The 22082-nt window shown below is 35.3% G+C and overlaps 1 protein-coding gene across 3 annotated transcripts in view; it reads left to right on the forward strand.

The window, feature by feature from the left end:
* Nucleotides 1-975: 975 nt before the first annotated feature.
* Nucleotides 976-22082, forward strand: part of LOC105398833 (protein Skeletor, isoforms B/C) — a 69377-nt gene continuing 48270 nt past the window's right edge. The window contains exons 1-2 of one of the 3 annotated variants that reach the window (XM_048630664.1): nucleotides 976-1166; nucleotides 18057-18194. In XM_048630664.1, the coding sequence (XP_048486621.1) occupies nucleotides 1127-1166; nucleotides 18057-18194 (178 nt within the window). In that variant the 5' untranslated portion in view covers nucleotides 976-1126. The remainder of the gene's footprint in view (nucleotides 1167-18056; nucleotides 18195-22082) is intronic. The other 2 variants (XM_048630663.1, XM_048630662.1) reach the window with 2 other exon arrangements.

Genomic DNA, 22082 nt, shown 5'->3' on the forward strand with positions numbered 1-22082 from the left:
CCATCCACTATCGGTTACGTGTTTAATTTTACGCAGTCTATTAAGTATTATTAAATTGTTTATTTTCACACAAAGTAAATTGGTACAAATTGGTAGGTACCTCAGCTACCTCTAATCCTATTTTTTTAATTTTTATAACTGTCTTCCATCCAAAGGTTGTCTGGTACACATTTGCAATAAGACCGCCTTTTTGTACTGTTTTTATTTTTAAGTTTTATTTTGTATGTTGATCATGTATGGTATTGTACAAAGGCGAACTTAATGTTTAGATGGCATCCTATTCATCCCATAATACTGCGTTTGCCTGCTGTGCTAGGTTGCACGGGGCGCAAGACGCGCTCGCCAAGACGCCTTTTTTTCTCCTTTCCTCACTTATATATTGCGCGCCATCGAGATCGAGTGCGGCGGAAATATTTTCTCACGTCTTGCGCCCCGTGCTAGGCCTTCTGTTCGTAGTCTCGCCGATCTGAAACCAACAGTGCCCGTGTTTCGGTACCATCCCCGCATTACCTAGTAGTTTGGCTGAACGGATTGGTAACTAGATTTTGGACTAGACTAGGCCATCATCTAGGAGTTCTAGGACCTAGCAGCCGCATTGTCGCAGTTGCTTTGCGTCTTGGTCTTGATATGATATAAACCGATACACCCACAGACTACACAGTTTCGTCATACAACTTATCTTTGCCCATAAATACCAGAAGGTAAGTACCTACTTCAAGCTAGCATCATCTATCCACTTCTGGTTACTTAGGGTTACCTAGATCTGCGGTTAGGACGGCGCTAATCAGAAGGCACTCACAGTTCCATTGTCTTCTTCCTATTTAAGCAAGACATTATCTCCGCGACTCATAACTATTATAGTTCCCGCCTAATGATGCTTCTTGGTCCCGTCATCTTCGTTCGCGCTTTATGCAAGCAGTTTGCATAACGTGTGACCTCTTCGGAGACGGTCGCGGGCGCAGCAAAACTGTTGCAGAAACTTGAATGCGGCCAGTATCGCGCGCGCGGCTTGCAGCGTCGGACGCACCAGGGGAAAAGAAAAAGAAATTATCTTTTTAAATTTTATTTATGGTGCTGGCTGACTTTTGAAATATATTTTTTAATCTGTGTTCGGAAATTTGGCGGGATGCGGTTCGCAGCGGCGCTTGCGCTGCTTTGCCTTTTTGGTGAGTTTTTGTGGTTATTTTTTTTAGAAAGTACTCAAACTATTTTTAAATGATTGATGAGATTGGTTTCGGAGGTCAATTTAATTTAAATATGGTCAGTAAATCTGTATCTGGATTGGATTAGATGTTACATTTATGAAAGTTATAGTTAAGTAAATATTAAATTAATAAAATTCAACGTTGTCACTTAGATTAAACTTTGTTACTCATGATTTAATATTGTATGAATAAAGTTCAGAGTATTAGGGTAGGTAATTTTATATCTACCCACCTATAACTTTTAATTTTAAGTATCGAAGTTTGACTTAGGTTTTAAAAGTTACTTAAGTCGAAGAATCATCTTGCATTTTACCTACATTTATCTAACTGAAATTAACGTAATATAAGCAGCTAAGTACTTACTTACCTACTTGAGATCACAGAGCAAAAACTCCTCACTTTTTCTCTGCTGGGTAAAAAGTTTAATGAGTCAGCGAAGTTTATGTTAATGATAGAATTAGAAACTGAATGACTAGGTACCTACATACGATACTTAAATATAAACCAGTTTGCGCTTCATCTCTTCACTTTAATTTAACCAAACGGAATACGATCGCGAGCAATGATAAAGTTTCACCCACAAAATGCCGACTACATTTTGGCCTAATTTTTTTTTACATTTCATTTATAATTAAATACAATATTTACGTATTTCGTTAGTAGGTACCTACCTTATTTTGATTCTGATGCACTGTTAAATGTACTTATACCTACAAGTCAATATTACAGATTTTTCCGTTTAGGAGTAATTTGGTGCTATTGTCACTGAAACTTTTTCATTGATTGTGTATCTAGCTCTAGGGTCATGTCCAGAAATAGGTACCTACCCTAGACTATTGTAGGTTGATGAAAGTGAGAGTTCATGCATGTATGTATGTATGTACTATCAGTTAATATAGGAACTAGGTAAGTATATTTATAGCTAAATAGGTACCTACCATGGGTACTTATATTACTACGATGTTTATTGATCAGTTTAAGCTCCATAAACTCATATAAATTACATATTTTGGTATTCTTGTGTACCGTGCAGGTAGATAGGTACACGTTTACATATAGTTAACTGCGATATTCAAAGAAAAGCTATCTAAAAATACTTACATAAAAAGTTTTGACGGTAGGTATAACCGGTCGGAAATGTAGAGCAGAGACTAATCTAATCGATCTAAAATAAATATCAACTAATGAAAGTTTAACCTTGACTGATAGACTTCATCATCATAATTATTTTAATAAAAAATATTAAGTATTATAAAGTGGAAGTAGCAATCTTGACTTTATGACAAGTTTAGTTTTTCTATTCTATTATTTTCTATTTAATCGTCTATTTCAATACACGGTTTGCTATGAATTTTTTTCCCGATGTTTATATGTAAAGTATACTTATTATATTTAAGTATACCTATATTTTTTACTCAGGGAGTCTTCTCTGGTGCATCTTTAATTTATGTTAAGTAAACTTAAGTAGTGACTCGAAGTGGCTAAGGATGCAGGCCGAAAGTAGTAAAAAATCGTACTTTCTTTTTCTTTAGCGGGCAACAAATTAAACACACAGCCATTGCCCTAGTGTAGAGAACACTTGTAAATCCTTAAGTACATTGTTTTCACTCCAAACTCGCTCAGTGGGTCACTACTCACTCGGCAAGGAAATAAAAGTAAAAAAAACTTCGGACATTGGAATGTTGGCGCCAACATAAGGAGTAATGTTCAACTAATGTTTGACACAGTATAATTTGACACTCACGAGCAATGAAAATGTTCCAGTAACATAATCGGAACGTCAATGACACGTGAAACTTTCTCATTGCCCGTGAGTACTTATACCTATAGTAAGTGCGTATAGAAGTAAAAGTAAATAAATCCTAACTAATATTATAAATGCGAAAGTAACTGTGTCTGTCTGTCTGTCTGTCTGTTACTCTTTCACGCAAAAACTACTGAACGGATTTGAATGAAATTTGGTATACATACGGTCTAGACCCTGGGAAAGAACATAGGCTACTTTTTATCCCGGAATTCCCACGGGAAAACTTTTTAAGGCGAAGCGAAGCGCGCGGGAACAGCTAGTAGTTAATAAAAGTTATTTTAATAATATTATGTTTATGTATCATAAACAAACAATGTTTGGAGACATTGTAAACAATAGCAAATGATTTATACAGTATTGCAAAAGTGGTAGGTATGGTAAGCCGAAAGGCGGCGTCGTTGTTCTACGTTACACTTACAAAAATACTTTACTTGTTACTTGTGGCTGACTGTACATTATAAGCAATAGCATTAGCATACAGAGACATTTGAAACAACGATATTGTTCGAACGATAAATGTCACAACCGCAGTTTTGTTCACAGCAGCGAATTTACGACCGCAAAATAAACAACGTTTATTGCACATTATTTAGAATATTTGTAGTTTTTAACCGCCCGTGTAAGGTACGGTGTTATAAATTTGTTACTCCTGCGTAATTTTAGGTACCGAAACCAATTAAAACTACAGTTTTAAGTTTTTTTAGCGACTTATTTGGTCAAATTCGACGAAAATGTAAAGAAGATTTTTTAAAGGTGTACCTAAGTATCGCTGTTTTCAACTTATTTTATTTTCACAGTTATTAGATACTTATCTAGCTTCTTAAATAAGGTAATTATTATATAAGTTCTTTATAATTTTGATGATGACATTTACTAAAGTAATAGAGTATTAAGTAATAACTTCAAAGTCAAATACTTCGTCACAATAGTGTCTAGACTAGTATAGTTGCTTTATTATTATTATAAATTCTTTATTGCACATAAAAACATTGTACAAAGGCGAACTTTATACTAGTAGCATTCTCTACCAGTTAACCTTTGGTGATGTCGAGAAAGTTGGTAGTGCGATAGGCTGAGAGGAGAGAAGTTTATCTACTTAAATCGAGACACAGAGATATTCTTTCTTATACCTACATAATAACTGTACAAATTATATACCTACATATATAAATATATTTCTACATTATATTATAATATACCTAATAGATAGATAGATATAAAAAAAAATATATATACCTAATACATACTAATAATACATAGTTGCTTTATTACCCTTTTCTTTCATAAAAAATAAAACCACTTCATCTAAGTTTGAAGCAAGTTTTTCGTTTAAACGGAGAAACAATATAAGTAAACAATAATATACCTATATAGATAGGCCATGCAACCACATCCTATATCTCGAAAAAAAACTTAACTTTCTCGACCAACAACTTAAACACTTGCATCTCAATTTAGCTCCAATTTAAACGCAACCGAAGACTCAAAATTATATGAAACGAGTCTCTGGAAAGTAGCTGACCAACCACAGTGCTCAATCTGATCATTTACAGGGTGCAATATTATCAGTGAGATGCAAATTTAATTTAATGTTTGAAAATTACCCGTCTATGGGTGCTTACATAGAGAATCGAGTTCCCTGTATCTACCTGTACCGGTAACCTGATTATGCGAAAGCGCTCACTCACGGAGCATTTCCCGGATTTTTAAATGTCAGGAGCGCTTTCGCATAATCAGGTTACCGGTACAGGTAAATACAGGGAACCCGATTCTCTATGTAAGCACCCTACCTTTCCGTGAATTTTCAAAAGTCGTAAAACGACCTCTTTATCTAGTCACCCCCTTTCGGCATACTACTTTTCAGTTCACCCTGTTCAATTATCTATCGTGATTTTAGTGTGTTGTTTTTCGGACCCGATAAACTTTAAGGGGTGGGATTCTACGAGTAATTTCATCGAGAAAAAACCCCCATATGTGGGATCTAAGTAACTTAAATTAGATTTTCTTCTTCTTTTAGAAAATCATATCTCGAGATTTAAACGCCTTACGGAAATGCACCGATGAAATTATTCGTAGAATCCACCCTTAAAGTTTGTCGGGTCCGAAAAACAACACACTGTATAATATGAAAGTTGCTCAGTAAAAACCTGCCATGCAACGGGACCGTCACTGATAAAGTTGCACCCTGTTTGTCGGCATAAGTGGGTCCTTTACAGAGCTTTCTTCTCTTCAATTGCTATAAATTGTTCAGTTGTCCCACATGCAACATGCAAAACATTACAAGTACAGCCAGATAGAAGATCATCTAAGTAAAATCGTGTGGTTCAAAACCATTATTATTCCTACCAAATGAAAAACACGTTCCCACAATCCTATATTGCGCGTACTTAGAATTATTTGATAAATAATAGAATAGATTATGATGATGATGATGATGATGATGTCCTCTTCGTCGTATCCGACAACAGCGACTCTTGCTACACTCTGTTATGTGCTCTTATGTGGCTGGCAAGTCCGAACTTCGTCTTGAACATCCTGACACACTGAGCACAGTAGAGCTGTCCCATCCTGTTGTATGTATAGTTGTAGGAGGGCTTAGGGCGTGTCTTCCGAGAGTGGCGTTTCACGTCAAGGTCTTGAAGTCGAGACTTTTCAAAATTTTCTAAGCCTTTGTGGACAGAGTTACGCCACTCTGGCCTCATCTCAGCTAGTTCCTCCCAACTGTCCGGTGATATGCCACAAGCAACGAGGTGACGCTTGAGCACAAAGAATAGATTAGGTACCTACATAATTAAGAAAATTACTCTTCTTAATACTATTATTTATTTTATTTATTTATATAATATTACAGTGTTATACTTTACCAATATTTTTGGTTTGACTTTGGATAAAAGATGACATTTTCATAAAGTACATATAGCTAAAATAGCCCTTTACTTATGAGTTTATAGGCCTGCGGGCCTAATCAGTCAGTTTTGGCCAGATTAGACCCACTATGTGACTATACTATGACTATATATGACCCAAATATGTACTACCTGACCTATCCTAACTTCCTGACGCACTGTGTGACTATATCTGACCCAAATAGGAATGTAATAACTGACCTATCCTAACGTATAGTTAAGTTTCTCGTATTATCTATGGTTTACTTATACAATTTTACCGCAGTTTATAGAGCACCTATGAGGAAAATGACTGAATTAGTAATTAAATTGCATAAACCTGTACCTAGATTTGCTAGGCTTGCTATTAATATATTTCTCAATTGCTTCTTTAGATCTCAGATTGATAGATCACCGGATTTTAGCTATTACGATTGCAAAGTTATTGCAAAATATTGTCAGTGAGTTCATGGATTTAATTAAGTTTGTATAATGCACTGAAAGCATTAAATGGCAAGCAATGAAGTAGTTCCAGTGACAACACCTCCAAATTACTCCTAATGGAAAAGTCTAGCTCAATGACGCTGTCATATTTATTTTTGTTTATATGAAGTAGGTACATCTGAATATTAGCAACCAAAACATGTGTTATTTTTTTTAAATAAAATACCTAAATACAAACATATGTACTCACGACTGTAATCCCCGAAGGGGTTGTCAGAGGTGGCTCACAAGCGAGCCACCCACTTTTCGCAGCACATTTGTAGGTACTTACGTGATAGGTTGCGAATGCGAATGCGTACCATATCGCCGATTTAAATAAAATGTTTGACGAAATTGGGATTATTTCGGTTCGTTTTTTGTAAGTGGAAATAGTATTTAATTGCTCATTCAGAGTGTATTTTAGGTTATTCGTAGGTACGTAAGTAAACACTTTGAATAACTTCCTGCACGATCCTATCCTCGATAAGTTTGTTTTTAAACAATGCTCAACACGAGCCTCGGATAATCTCTCGATGCGCCAAACTCTAACAATAACAACCCAACATTTACTTACATTCCGTCAACACCACAAGAGAACGGCTTCGAAATACAATGCTGGCTGTTAACCTTGGATCAAGAATTATGCTGTAAATTCCCATAGTCAGCCAGCGATGTACGGGGTACACTGGCGGCCACATTCCAACCACCACAGTGGGTCAAACACCAACGGTACATGCACCGGTATCAAACCAAACTATCTATACACCTGTACCGTACAAAAGCCACTCTTAAGCTGGCAGCTTTAAGAGCTTTAATAAAGGCTTTTGGCGGCTGGCAAAGTAGTTTTTGCTACAGATTTATTTAAAACTGGATAATTGTGAGATAAGACGCTTGTAATGATAATAGGCCGTATTACTTTACGCTGTAAAGTTGATATTTTACAACAAAACAAAAGTCAATAAAGAAAATTACTATTACTATGTTACGCCAAATGCACATGTAATTATTTAAGTCTGGGATGAGATATATTTCTTAGGACCTAACAGTTAATTTGTTACTAAAAGTGGCCTACCTTATAGCTTAGGTCTACACCTCTGCGGAAAAGTAAACCTAATCCTTTTCAGGTATAATTGTCACTCTGATATTGATCAATAAGTTTATCAACCCCACAGTACACTACTTATATGACTTTGGAAACCTCCTGTAGAGTGAAGTAAACTAAGTTACAGCTACTGGTGATGGAGCTCTGATGAACGTATTCATATCCGCGAATGCAGTCACAACTTCGAGGCTTACAATTGATTGCACATTTTGTATGCATTCTTTATAGCTCTCTATGTAGGTAGTATAAAGCTCTAACCTACATAAGGTAAGAGCTTTAGAAAGCTTCGATTCGGCGTCAAAAATACTGTAAAACTCCGGGATTAAAACAGTTTTTTTGATTAACCTTGGAAATTATTGCGTACATATATTATAGGTACTGGTTATTAAAAAGAAATGAAAAATATTGAGTGACAATAGCACTGAATTAGTCCTAAACGAAAAACGCTAGCTTAATAAAGCCGTCTGCAATATTGAAGTACAATATTTACCAGCGCATCAAAATAATCCCAACTGAAAACGCTCGCAACTGTTACGATATTAATAATATAATTATGTTATCCGTTGTTTTCTACAACCAATTTATTACGTACACCAAAGGCTTGATGACAAAGTCCTTAGTTTCAACAAAATGTCCCTATTTCCTCTGCACGAAGTTTAAACTTATAATGTTATTTAACTTATTATTTATAAGGCAATGAGGTAACGCCACGTAACTATCAATTGTTCAGTCCGATTTTTTCAGCAAAAATCCCACGGATCGGTTTCCATATCGTAACCGAGGCTGGGAAACGGTTTCTTGTCACAATAATGAAGTGAATTCATAATATTATTACTGTATTTACCCATAACCAATAATTTATTAAAGTAAACATTCACTCGATATCGTCTGTTTCAAAATGTCCGGATAAACTTTATCTGTGGTATAGAAATGGAATTTAAGAGAATGAGAGAATCACAGATAATTTATATCCAGAACTCGTGGAACATACACACACTTAGGGCCAGTTTTTTTTATCCCTATATAGTTAACTCAACCATTGGTAAATAATGGCAACCAGTTAAAAACCAACAAAATTCGTATGCAGTTGTCATGCTTGACACGTGACTTGACTAATGGTTAAAGTTGACCACGGATCAAAAAACTGGCCCTAGTAGCTATTTTCTGAACAAAATTACCATCCTGCATATGACAACTAAGTATAATTATAATTAGAGGATGCACCAAAAGTGCTATATTAAGCCGAAAGGGGGTGACTCAGTGGGTCATTCTGAACAACTTTTGTTCTACGACCATATATATACAGGTTATAGAAGATTACTTGTAACTTTGATAAACCAGCTCTAATGTTTGTCGCCAACATAACACGCTAAAATAAGAATTTCTCGAATTATAGAATTACTAGCTGTTCCCGCGAGCTTCGCTTAAAATAGACCATATCTGTACAAATGCGTTCAGTAGTTTTGGCGTAAAAGAGTAATAGACAGACAGACAGACACAGTTACTTTCACATTTATAATATTAGTAAGGATAGTAAGGATAAGCAAGGATAAAAATTTCGGTACCGTATAACGTCTTGTTAGCTGATAAACTTACTTTACTTATTTTACATTCCGAGATGGAGTCTTGTAGATAACACGTGAGAGAAAGTGCATGTGTAACATACAGCAATTACCCACATGACATTAATTCGACACGACTAGCGATTTCGCACCTTAACTCAAAGTTAATACGGTTTATTCGTGTCAAATAGTAGCTAACCTTTTTTGCGAGAAGGCTTATATAGGTACAAAGGTTCTGATTTCCATTATTGTATGAGAGATAGTTCCTATCCTATTGATAAGAAGTCTTTATGAAAACGTTTCATGGGATTTATAGATTAATGAGTTAGTTATGAGATTGTATAGGTACTATCGGGGAATCGTTGAAGGTTCTCAACGATATTTTAATACGAATTATACAGTCTAACCATAAAGTCTTGAAAACGGAAGTGGACCCTAACTTATTGTTTAAGATGGTATTTAATCGATCTGTTATATTTATTAAAGGACATATACGTTAAAATCCATAATCAATAGATATTTTATTTTTAAAATGTATGTAGAAATAAGTAAATAACTGATGATCATAAAAAGTCTTAGCAAAATCGCACTCATGTCAGGACTTTATAGTTTGACTGTAGATGGATGTAAGTTTGCATCTCTATCAAATAAAGTACGGTCAGGTGCAAAGAAACCTGACCCCCCTCTCATACTAACAATCCTTCTGAGGGGGGTCAGGTTTATCTGCCCCTTACTGTACATAGTCTAAAGTCCATACAACTTATTCAGCCTATATTCCCTCACTGTAGAATTTACTTAACTAGTCGTTTTTCCTTCCCTTTGCTATCACTTTTATGGTGAAGTTCCCATAACGGTAGTAATTATTTAATGAAAGTTCACATACTATAGAGCACTGCTATTAGTACTGTTAATAGTTACCTACTAGAATAATTAGAAATGTTACGTTTAAAGGGAGAAAAACTACGTCTTGGAGAGACCTATGCTTAGTTGTAGACGATAATTGGATGATGACGTTATAATCCAATAAGCCTCTGTTTTTATCGATATTTTTAAAGTTGTAGAGCAAAACTTGGTCAGACTGACAACCTGAGTCACTTTCGCTTTACTTGCCATTTTGCAACACGCTACTTATAGAAATTCATCAGATATTGGGCTACGTAGCAACATACAAAAACACACCCAATAGGAAACTTACCCCACCCCTCTGTTCCGATCAAAATCAAAACCGCACCTGACTATGATATCACCAACTGGTAGAAATTTTATATCCTAAATTATTTATTTAATTAATTAATAACCAATAAAAAAAGTCTTAATATACCAGGTGTGTCTGTAACATGATATCTTCCTCCCATCTCATGTTATTATGACACTAATTAGTAATGAAAATATCAAATTAATCGGTATATAATGGGACGTTGAGTCATCTATGAAAATACTGAGCTTAGACAGTTTATGAAGACTCTTGAGTCATCATCATCACGCCCCTACTGCGGGGCACGGGTCTCCTTCCTTTTAGTAAAGATCTTTAGTAACCTAAAAGCCCTTTTTCTATGTTTCTATGGTTTCACAACGGTTGTCTGAAAGAGATCGCTTTTAGCGACAAGAACGCCACGTTAACAAACGAACGAACGTTATTTAAGTTATGTTTTACGGTGTGCAAATAATGTTTATTATTATAATTTAGTATTAGAGATAGCCCTACGTTCACTTTATGTGGCATGCATCGCCCTGTGGGGTACCCTATATAGTTTTTTTTACGAATTTTGTATAGGTTTGTACTTACGACTAAAATGTTTGTGTTTTGGCTAATTGGATTTTGGTTTCTAGATTTTGGTACTAATTTTAAAGCTCTAATGTTATGAGTATAAATTCATACAAGTTTAAGAAGATCCTTGGTTAGCTTGAAACAGTGTTTTGGAAACTGGTCGTAAATGTCATGCAGTTAAACATATCTTCGTGATTGAAAGTATGTCTCCAAGTCACACACACACACACACACACACAAACACACAAGTAACCAGCACGCACTGTAGAGTCCAACAACGCTAACTTTGTAATAGAAACAAGCGGTTATTCCGTTCTGTTACCTTATAATATTCATGCTATGGTGGATTATGGGGAACGTATGTCCCAGAATTTAGTGCCAATTTCTCCATAGTCGGTTAGAGCATAACCAGGTATTAGTGGTTGACTTTGTTGACACATCTGTCATGAATTTAGTATGGAGATGACGTATAATTGATCAACCAATACCTGGTTACGATTTAACCGACTATTGTGAAATTGGAGCTTTCCCTATTATAGGGTTTAAAAAAAAAATATTAGGGTATCGTAATTTTTTGGCCATGCTTTCCCAAATTGGACTCCAGGATCTAGGGGTGAATTTTATAAGTGTAACACAAAATGAGATCACCTATTTCTGTAACTGACGTAACTAAGGTTGAGGTTGCAAAGTTAGCGTTCCCTGACTCTACGCATATGGCTAGCTGTAATGCATAGATGAAGATTATATTTATTATGCATGTATGTATTTGGGTTAGTGTCTCTGTATGCAAATAATATGCACATTTATAATTATATGGCGGTCAATATTCAAGGGTAGAGCAATCGATTATTTTATTATAACATTTATTTTATAATAATTTAGGCTGTTTGATATACCGTTTTGGATCTTGTGGTCGTGATAGGTCTTTGAGTAGGACTTAAGGTAAGCATCTACCTTTCGACATCGTACTCAACGGATGCATCGCATTCAGTATTTGCCGTTTCTGCACACATTATGACAATCTGTTATGACAATGACAATACGTACGATACCGATAATACCGATGATATAATTTATATTTATCATTTGTTGTAACATGTAGGTATATTTTATGTATTACACTTATATCTCATATTAAATTTGTGCAATAACGTATTAATAAATAAATAAATAATAATAATACCTACCGATAAGTCCTCTTCCTTACCTTAACGTTCAAGCTTAGAATAATACGAATACGAAATCTCTCATTTGCATACGGAAAAACTGAACCTTATAATAGTACCCATTCATTGTAAACATTACATTATTATTAGGATATGAATAATTTTTTATTTTAATTTAATTCTCTCGCAATTCATTAGTAAGACAGTAAAAATAGAATAACCTCCATTCACTGCAAGCGGCGGGCAAACAGACCGAGCAATAAAAGTATTAAACTTGGAGATGAAAACTGAAGATAATTGCAAGTTAATTGGCGGAGCGGTCTTTAACCCAGTTCATGGTACGGCCACGACACAGTGCATGGAGATCGCAGTGTCGATGTTAACGTGAAAAGGGAAAGATAGTATTATTGTGTTATGTAGAGGTGAATGTGACCACAAATGTGGAAACTTGTAGACAAATGAATTTGAAAACCTTGAAAAGTCGCGAAAAAACTAGGTACTGAAAAACTAACGTGCCGTACTTATGTTGAATTACTCATATAACTAATACATGACAGATAGGTATATTTTCAAACTATGTATAGATTAACTGAAAAATACTTGAATCCGTAACTTAAATTTGTCAAAAACGAAGCCAGCGGCAGCGGGGCAAAAGATTTACTTAATGTGTGGAATATTTTCAGTTTATTCGTTTCAAACTAACATACAAAGTCCTTTTTTATTTTACTAAGGTCTATGAGGAAGTCTGGGTATAGTATAAGGTAGGTATATAGATAGGTATAAGTATATGTTAAGTAGAGAGCCTTATGTGTGAAAGTTGATGGCAGGACGTGCTATCACATCCGACCGTTCGTTACATAAACATTATATACCCACGTATTTATACCTAAGTTACATACCCTACGTAATGTACCTACACCAAGTTACAAGTGTCAATAAACTATTGAGTAATCGAAAAAAAAATACCCATAAATAAATCAAATTATGGCATAACCGAAAAAAAATACTGAAAAGCTAGATCATAGACAAAAATAATCAGGCTTTATTCCTTTTGTTTGCTAGTGCTAAAATATTATATACTTACGTTAGTTTTTCGTTTAGCTTGAACCCATAACACAGCCATGTACTCTCAGGCCGCAATCGTCCACTGCCCACCAAAACAATCATCGGCACATCTGGAGGGCGTCCCACGCGACTCTAGCCTGCTTGGCCTCGACAACTCATCTCTAATAAAATCACCTCACATAATTTCCAGACTGCATCTCTCCAATGCAGTAATAAACCACCACCAGTCGACCGCGAACATTGCATAACTGCATCTTCTGATGTACTACACACCTGGCCACACCTGCGATTAATTCACCACCCTACTACTAACGAGACAAAGTACAAACTCCTTCGCTAGTGTTGCAGACGATAAATCGCACAAAAATGTCTTGAAAGTAAGAGTAGGTGCTGGGAGGGGAAAGCCAGCACTGATTCAGGGGCAGTCGATAACGATGTTCGAATCGATTGCGTTCGTGATCGAAAACGTAGATGGTTATCGGTCATGGACGGTGTGGTTTTCCTTTCGTTTTTGCAGTGTGAGTTTCCTATGTAATTATAAATTATGTAGATTATGTTATTGTTTGTGGATTCCTGAACTGTAACGGTGATTAAAAGTAATTTCTAATAAAAAGGAAGTTCTCAGTGTTTGCTTATTTACTAAGACACATTATTTCAAAAGCTCTATAAATGTTTTTTATGTACCTACTTATCTATTAACTGCTGCATTAGCTGTAAAAAAACTACTAATACATAAAATAGAATGAAGAGTCTAGTATTGTAAATTAATAACATTGCAACTCATTACGTCAAACAAAAAGTTTCATATCGGCGGATATAAAGTTTTATATTAGTCTATGATATCGGTAAGCGTAGGAACCAAGCACTTCGGAATTATTCGACCTTGATATCGAATCAATTTTGATTATCTACAGACCCTAGAATCAGATATCTGCCAATCAGAGGCAGTCAAGTATGATGAAACAAATAAAGTTTCGAATACACTCTTCACAAAATGACGCTGAAAACTCGAGAAAATACATAAATACAAAGAATACTGCGTTTACTTAGCAACGGGTAAAAAACCGGCAATATCTAATATGATGTACCTACATACTTGTGAGTAAGTATATATATATATATATATATTGGTTTAATATAATAATTGATCAATATCATAATTTTATATGTATACATTTTTATTTTAAGTGGTCAAAGATACGTTGTGTACACCTTTAATTGGCTTCTAAAACGAAATTATAAATTTAATATCTGTTTAAAAAATGTTAGTTGTATAAGCTGCTGGTGTTCCAGTTGAAATAAATAAATAAATATCATCATTGATGATAAACTAATATTTTTGAAGAAATATAATTCATAATATGCGTACAGACTGTCCGTGAAAGTGTCTATAGTAGATAAACCAATAGAGATTAACTCAATTCCTTATAAACACTTTTAGAAATTCGCGTACAACAGTATACACACACACATGGATAACCTCCACAAACAGTATTTAGTAATCCCAAAACAGATCTTAATCTATTTAAATTCATTTTCAATTGAAAAAAACTGCATTGACCTGTGAACCAAGGATGTCCTTTGTCGCATGTCCCAAATATTCTCGTGAATTCTTTTATTTCTATGAAATAATAGAATGCTATTCTGTATTTTTCTGTTTGAAAGAATTCGGATGTGAAAATTGTTACGACAGAGGCTGTTAATTAGCGTTACTGTGAGTGCGCTAACACTGACTGTATCATACAGGGTGTTTTAAAATCTATATTTTTGTTTATACTGATAAACCATTAGCATTTCACTCATCAATGTGTCGGGTACTTTAACCTGCCTATGGTAAACGAAATGATAAAATTCTATGCTGTAGAATAAAATAGATAAAGTAGGTTAGGTTTATATTTTTAATACCAGTAGATGTGAAACATTTTGCCAGAAAACAGTAAATAACAAGCAATTCTTTTATTTTGGCGTGACTATAGATACCATCTGAAACCTAATGAATTATCTACATTAAATAAAATTTTAATGATAACATGATGATTATTATTAGTAAGCTTGTTCTAGATTCATTTTTAATATTTTATTGACTTTTATTAATTAGAAAAAAATACCTACTTATTCATTTATTGATCAGCCCACTTAGTCCTCTACTTTGTGAAACACCCTGTATATACAGTGCGCAATGATTTAGGCTATTCCATTGTGTTGTTTGTGAAAGCTCTTTCAGATATAAATCTTGTGTTACGTAAGTTGGCTAATGATTTTTACGTGACACATTGTCGGGTTGAGTGATGGTTGAACGAGTTTTGTCCGTCATCATTCAAAATACTCTAGTTAAAAAAAAAAAACTATCTTTAGGTATATATTGATGTTGATTCTGAAGGCAGAAATGCTAGCATAAAATGACATTTACGGAAACAATCATAGTGTCAAATTTTAAACAAAGAAATTAAGGTTTTGACAGCATTAAAATTAGAATCGGCATCATTATCATAGTAAAATATTGTGTGTTATTGAGGCGACTAAAACTCAAAAATAATTTAATAACAATATATTTTAATTAAATACGAGGGTACAAACGATTATAATGTGACACAAATGTCCCAAGGGAATGGATATAATTAAAAGTTAAATATAAACCAACTAATAACCAAAATAGGTAATCAAACTTTGCTTAACATGCGCGGTAAAAACTACTAGAGGGCTACACTAGATTGACAAAAACGAACGAATGGGAGCTGTCATGTAATCGGCACGTTTGATACAACGAGATAGATTAATTTCAGTATTATTAAATTTTCGACGACCCAATGGCGTAGTGGTTAGTGACCCTGACTACTGAGCCGAAGGTCCCGGGTTCGATTCCCGGCTGGGGCTGATATTTGTTTAAACACAGATATTTGTTCTCGGGTCTTGGATGTGCCCATAAAATGACAATAGGCCCCCTATTACATTGGGACTAACATAACACTCTGGCGAAAAGTGGGTGCAGCAATGCACCTCTGCCTACCCCGCAAGGGAGTACATTAGTACAAGGCGTGAGTGTGTGTGTGTGTGTGTTAAATTTTACGGAACCCCTGAGAGCCTCTGACGGAACCCATGGGTTCAGTAGAACACTTATCGGAAACCGCTGAGGTAGAGTGACCCCCTGCTACTTCAGCTGAAAGCTTTGCTGACGATTGGTGGAGCTTCAGTCGCCAATTTATTTTAATTTCCCTGCGGAGTGTCTCTCTTCACTCTATAATAATATTAATAACATAACTACTTATTAAGGGGAGACGAGTAAAAGTAAATGAGTACCAACCTGTAATGAGTATTTTGTGTCATAGTACCCGCAAAGCTATAGTTTTAAGTACTTACTTATTAAGTTTTCGTGTGGAAAATAAGCTGAAATGCTTATTTTAAAGAAATCAATTCAATCATATTTAGTTTATGATTGATAACATAACTTATGACCAATATCCATTTTCTCATTTATATAAATCTTAACATTAAGTTTATCATTATGTGAAACAGTAACTGAAAGTTTCAGGCTACACTTCTTCATAAGGTGGTGTCCACTTTCGTATTTACAGATCACTTACCAACATACACACTAAAGCCTTACTATTGAATCTATAATATAAATTATAATAAGAATGACTATTCAAAAGAGGAGAGATATTAACACGAAAATTTCTCTGCAACTTTTTAGATCACGAGACTGCCCACATATTTTAATATAGCATGTATTTATAACTAAGTAATTGATCTGATTTAGGTTTAAAAAACAACGAAAATGGGTAGAAAAAAAATTATAGTTTGGCATTTACAGTGAAGAAATTATACTCGGACAAACTTATACACCGATGCATTAATAATTAAGTCGAATTTATATTAAGTACTTACACCTGTCTGTTGGTAAGGTTAAAAAATAATAATAGAGAAATACAAGAGTACCTCCTGCTTATTGTATTGACTACACTGAGTTTTGTATGAAATTCAAGAGGTATTTTGAGTTACTCATTATACTCTGCCCTACTCACTGTGTAGTCTATGTATATATATATATATATATATATATATATATATATATACCTATATATATGTACTTATGAGAAGTAGATTACTTGAAGTTGTACCTACATATACAGGGTGTAAAACTTATGCTTCCTAAAAATTTATCCACACGATCTACTGGTCAAACTGAACAACCTCACTTAACTTATACCGTCCCTTTTCTCGATGAGATTTCCCTTTGATCAAAGTGCTGTGGAATTTTGAAAGATGGAAAAAATGATGAAGTTTAATCGATTGATGAATAAAGGGAAATATTTTTTTTAAACTTTACTGTTTTGAAGTAAACCTTAATAATTTCACAATGAAGAAGCTATGAAAATAACGATATTAAATTTATTCATAGTTGTGATGTTACATATAAACTAATTAACGAATGTTGAAATCCTAAAACTATGATAGTACTCGTAAAACCTAGGTCTTAACCATTTTGTTTTAACATCCCTAGTTGAACTGTTATTATTATTATTACTGTTTTGCAACTTGCAAAATACTGACATAAACTGGTAATGGAAAGTTTCATGTACAATAACTTATAGACCTTATAAGATTTAAGTGCTAATTTAAATTGTTACCATGTGCAAAGAAAACAATAATACACAGGTCGAGAATGAAGTAGATTTGTGTTTAGAATGATAGCGGTAAATAAGTTGGTGTTCTCGTGTTCTCTTAAAACTCACAAAGGACAAATCAATTGTGCATTTGACAGCTGTCATAGGGCTCATTCTACATTTCATAGCTTCCTCTTATTATGTTGATATTATCTCTTCCATCCAAAGGTTATATGGTAGAAATTGCTTTAAGCAATAAGGTCGCCTTTTTGTACTTTTTAAAACTTTATATTTAAGTTATTTTTTATCTTATTTTTCCTTTTAGTGAAAACAAAGAGTAATGTACTTATAGCGTATTTTACCAACTGTACCTTCTCAACCCTCAACTAACCCCCCCTTTCCCCCCCAGGCACAGCACAAGCCCAGTACTTCGGCAAGGACCTAGGCGCGCTATCGGAGCTGCACCACGGCGTGCGCGGCCGAGTGTTTGCTGTTGACTCGCGCACCCTGTATATCAAGGACTTCACTTATGATGGGGAGGGACCTGGTATGTATTCTGTTATAAGGGTGTACAGTGCCACAAACTTATCTGTTCCGGTGAGAGCGAACTAAATTGATCCATATCTCATTACTTACTAATGAATTGTATATTATAAAAGATTAGATGGGTTTATTAACACCGCAAGAGCAAATTAACAATACAAGCAAACATAAAATCTTATAGAATTATGAAATATTAGACATTTATGTGAGCTGTCACCGGAACAGATAAGTTTGTGGCACTATACAGTAGCAGGCGAGAGGGTCACTCTACAGAATGTTGCAAAAAGGGTATTTTAAGCCTAAAGGGGGTGAATCGGAGGGTCATTCTGAATGACTTTGGTTCTACGAGTTTTGTAAATTCGCGAAAAAGAAAAATTCTCAATAGTAAAAAAAGTCACGTGACCAACAAAGTTGGAAAAGGATTTTTTTTCCTGGTCTTCTGTCTCACCCCCTTTTTGCAGTATTCTGTATCGCGCTGCCGCGAGTGCCACGAGTCTATCTCTTTGTATAAAACGTGTTGATTGCATGATAGCTCTCGTGTGTTCGTTTTTCACCAGTATAGAGTAACCTCTCTGCACCTGGGTAAGCTCTAAATTCACTTTCTGAGCTTGGACCATTTCCCACCACTGCGGGTTGGGGGTTCACGTTATCTTTGTTTTCCTTTACCGTAAGAGCGATCGATGGTATGTTATGGTAAGTCTCATCTTCTTAAAGTGTCGGTGGCTAAAAAGAGAGCAATAGAAGTGAAAAAAAAATATGTTGAGGCTCGATTTTGGCATTACCATATTACTTGCCTAAGTACAACTTATTAAGATATCCTGGATAATTTATTTAGGCATTTTGTAGTAAATCTCTTACATCTTCCTTATTACATGTGCTTAGCTTATTCTCCAGAAAACTTACTTAGGTCCGTAATAATATTGTGTCCATAAAGTGGATTGAACTTGTTAGTGTAAATTGCAACTTGCCCGCTTGTGATAGAGTCGATCTTTGATCAGAGTGCTTGATGGGATATAAAGTTGTATTGTTTACAATAGACATAACAAATGTACTATGCGAGTAAAGATTGGCAAGATATAATAGTAAATAGTGCTATAGGAACTATTAGTCGCGATAATATTTAGGGAACGTGTTATTGAGATTGGTTAAACATGTGCAGATTTACCTTTTTTTGGTTTATGAGAATCATTAAGTTAACAAAGAAATAAACTGGATCAACGAAATCATTTAAAGTTGCTGAAATGTTATTTGTGAACTCGAAAATAGAATTAATTCCTAACAAAATGAAAAGTTACCTACATAATATAGGTATTTAGATATTTCTGTATTTAGAGCGACAAATGATAAGCTATCGTCCACTTTTTAGCGTCGTACACAACGCATTCAGTATTATTTGTATAGAAATGTCTCAATTTCATCGGCACGGCATTGCCGACGCCATTTCTCCATACATTTATGACAAATCGTTTGGTCCGGAACGAACGCTGCATTGCGATTCTATAAAGCTAGGTAATTGTCAAAACTCGATTCTGAATCCGGAGTGAGTTTTCAAATTGGCATTCTATAGACACATAGAATTTCGAGATTTTAATAAATAATGTATGAGATGACATGAGAGGTGAAGGGAGAATGAAGATCGAAGTGAGATGCGAAGTGAAGTCTGATTTTATAGAATCGCAATGCTGGAATATAAATTGCTTCCAGTCTATAAACTATATCTTTCTGGAATTACTTGTAAATATTCTAATTTTTCGATGGTTCGGAAATACTACACTAGCGCCGCCCCTCAAAGAAGCACAATTATTTATCCTACTGTACCTTATACTTCTTGCTAGACTTGCCTACAACTGTGCTGGAGGCATTTCTTAGTTTACGATCGCAGTTTTTAGGGTTCCTTTAGCAAAAGGACGGGTTTGTATAGCGGGCTGTTAATCATTTAGACGGGAGCAACGGCAAAGTAAGCAACCTCTAGTGACCCACTGCTGGGCAAAGGTCTCTCCTTGAATTAAAATATATAAATAATAAATTTGCTAAAAATATTTACGTTTCCAGTTGGTAGTATTCTGATGCGCTGTTAAATGTAGGTATTCCATAGCTGTCACTGGCACTTTTTCATTGCTCGTGAGTGTATAAAATAAGTTAGTACGGAGCCTTTAGTATCAGAAATCTCACTTGGAAGGTTTTATATTTCCCGCGCTTCATACTCGAGCTCGAGTCCCACCCTCGCTTCGCTGAAAATATATTTTTTAAGTTTCAAATCACATTTTTATGCGGTAAGTTCGTTACGTTGTATGTAAATTATTCTTTGTTACAACATGTGATACCTACTACTGAAGTACTTTCTTTTTTCTCGCGAGCTTGGCCTTAAAAGGTTTTCCCGTGGGAATTCCGGCATATGAGGTGTATTAAACTGTACTTTCACCACGGATAACTTACAAAATAACGCCATAACTCTAGTTCGAATCCATTATGAATTTAATTTGGTGACGATTTTTATGTGATACCTACTGGTTCGCTTCTTCTATCATACCACTTTTAACTTACTTTCAAGCCATCCCTACATAATTTTGGTTGATAACAGTCAATAGAGGTACCTTCGTACCTAATTTATCCTAATCCTAACTAATATTATAAATGCGAAAGTAACTGTGTCTGTCTGTCTGTCTGTCTGTCTGTCTGTCTGTCTGTCTGTCTGTCTGTCTGTTACTCTTTCACGCCAAAACTACTGGACGGATTTGAATGAAATTTGGTATACACATGGTCTAGACCCTGAGAAAGAACATAGGCTACTTTTTATCCCGGAATTCCCGCGGGGGAGCTTTTTAAGGCGAAGCGAAGCTCGCGGGAACAGCTAGTATTTATATAAAATATGGGAGCTATAATTGATATAAAACATAAGATCGTGACGACGTATTTAACCGCTAAGTTGTATTAAGTTGTTGTCAAGGTGGTTCAGTAAACTTAACATTGTTATTACTAATGATGTGCAAAGCGTGAATATCATAATTACATAATAATAATGATTATAATTTTATTAAAGCGTATGTCCAAACTTAACGATTTCATGCCAAAGAATAACAAAAAGGCACACGCTCACTTGAGTTATTGAAGAACACAAAAAATAAACAGAGTTCTTAGTACCTACATACAAAAAAAACATGGTAATTTGACATTAAGTATCTCAGATTAATAAATATCAGTAGGTATTTATTTTTGAGCGTCTCGGTAACAAACTCTGTATTGAGCTAAAATAGTATGTGTCACCGTAGAAGTAAGCGTAAGCGTCCAACTATCGGTATACGTATCGGCCCAAACGGATTGTCATAAATGTACGAAGAAAATGTGACGTCGGCAATACCGACGAATGCCGATGAAGTGGTTGCAATGCGATGCGTCCGTTGCCGAAATATGGACGCTTATTACCTTCAGGGTATCTCCTTTCGTGAATTTTTCTGACATACCTATATAGGTACCTAACACGGGTTGCTGTCGAACAGCCGAGGTGAACAGACGTGTCCGCTGACCGCTCCTAGACCCCAACACGTGCGAACCGTCGGCCGCTGTGCAATACCCGCCGCACATAAAAAAAAACCTTTGTCTCGCGGGCCTTCGTTTATTGCCTAAAACGAAAACGCCTAAACAAGTGCTAACAAAGTGATCTCTTCCTTGATTGTAAATGTTACTAAAGTCCTCTACTTTATTAATTGTATACCGGGCTACAATTTAACGATCGTGCATCTAGTGTTAGTGTTCGTTGTGAAGTGTGTTCCTGGGCAGAGTGATACAGCTCCCCCACAGGCGCGACGGAAGGTCTCTACCCAGCTCAACGCTACACCCAGAAGCAGAACCGTGCGAAAATTTGGTGAGAGAATTCCAATACATACGATCTAGA

The sequence above is a fragment of the Plutella xylostella genome, chromosome 26 (genome assembly GCF_932276165.1).
Source record: "Plutella xylostella chromosome 26, ilPluXylo3.1, whole genome shotgun sequence".
Lineage (NCBI taxonomy): Eukaryota > Metazoa > Arthropoda > Insecta > Lepidoptera > Plutellidae > Plutella > Plutella xylostella.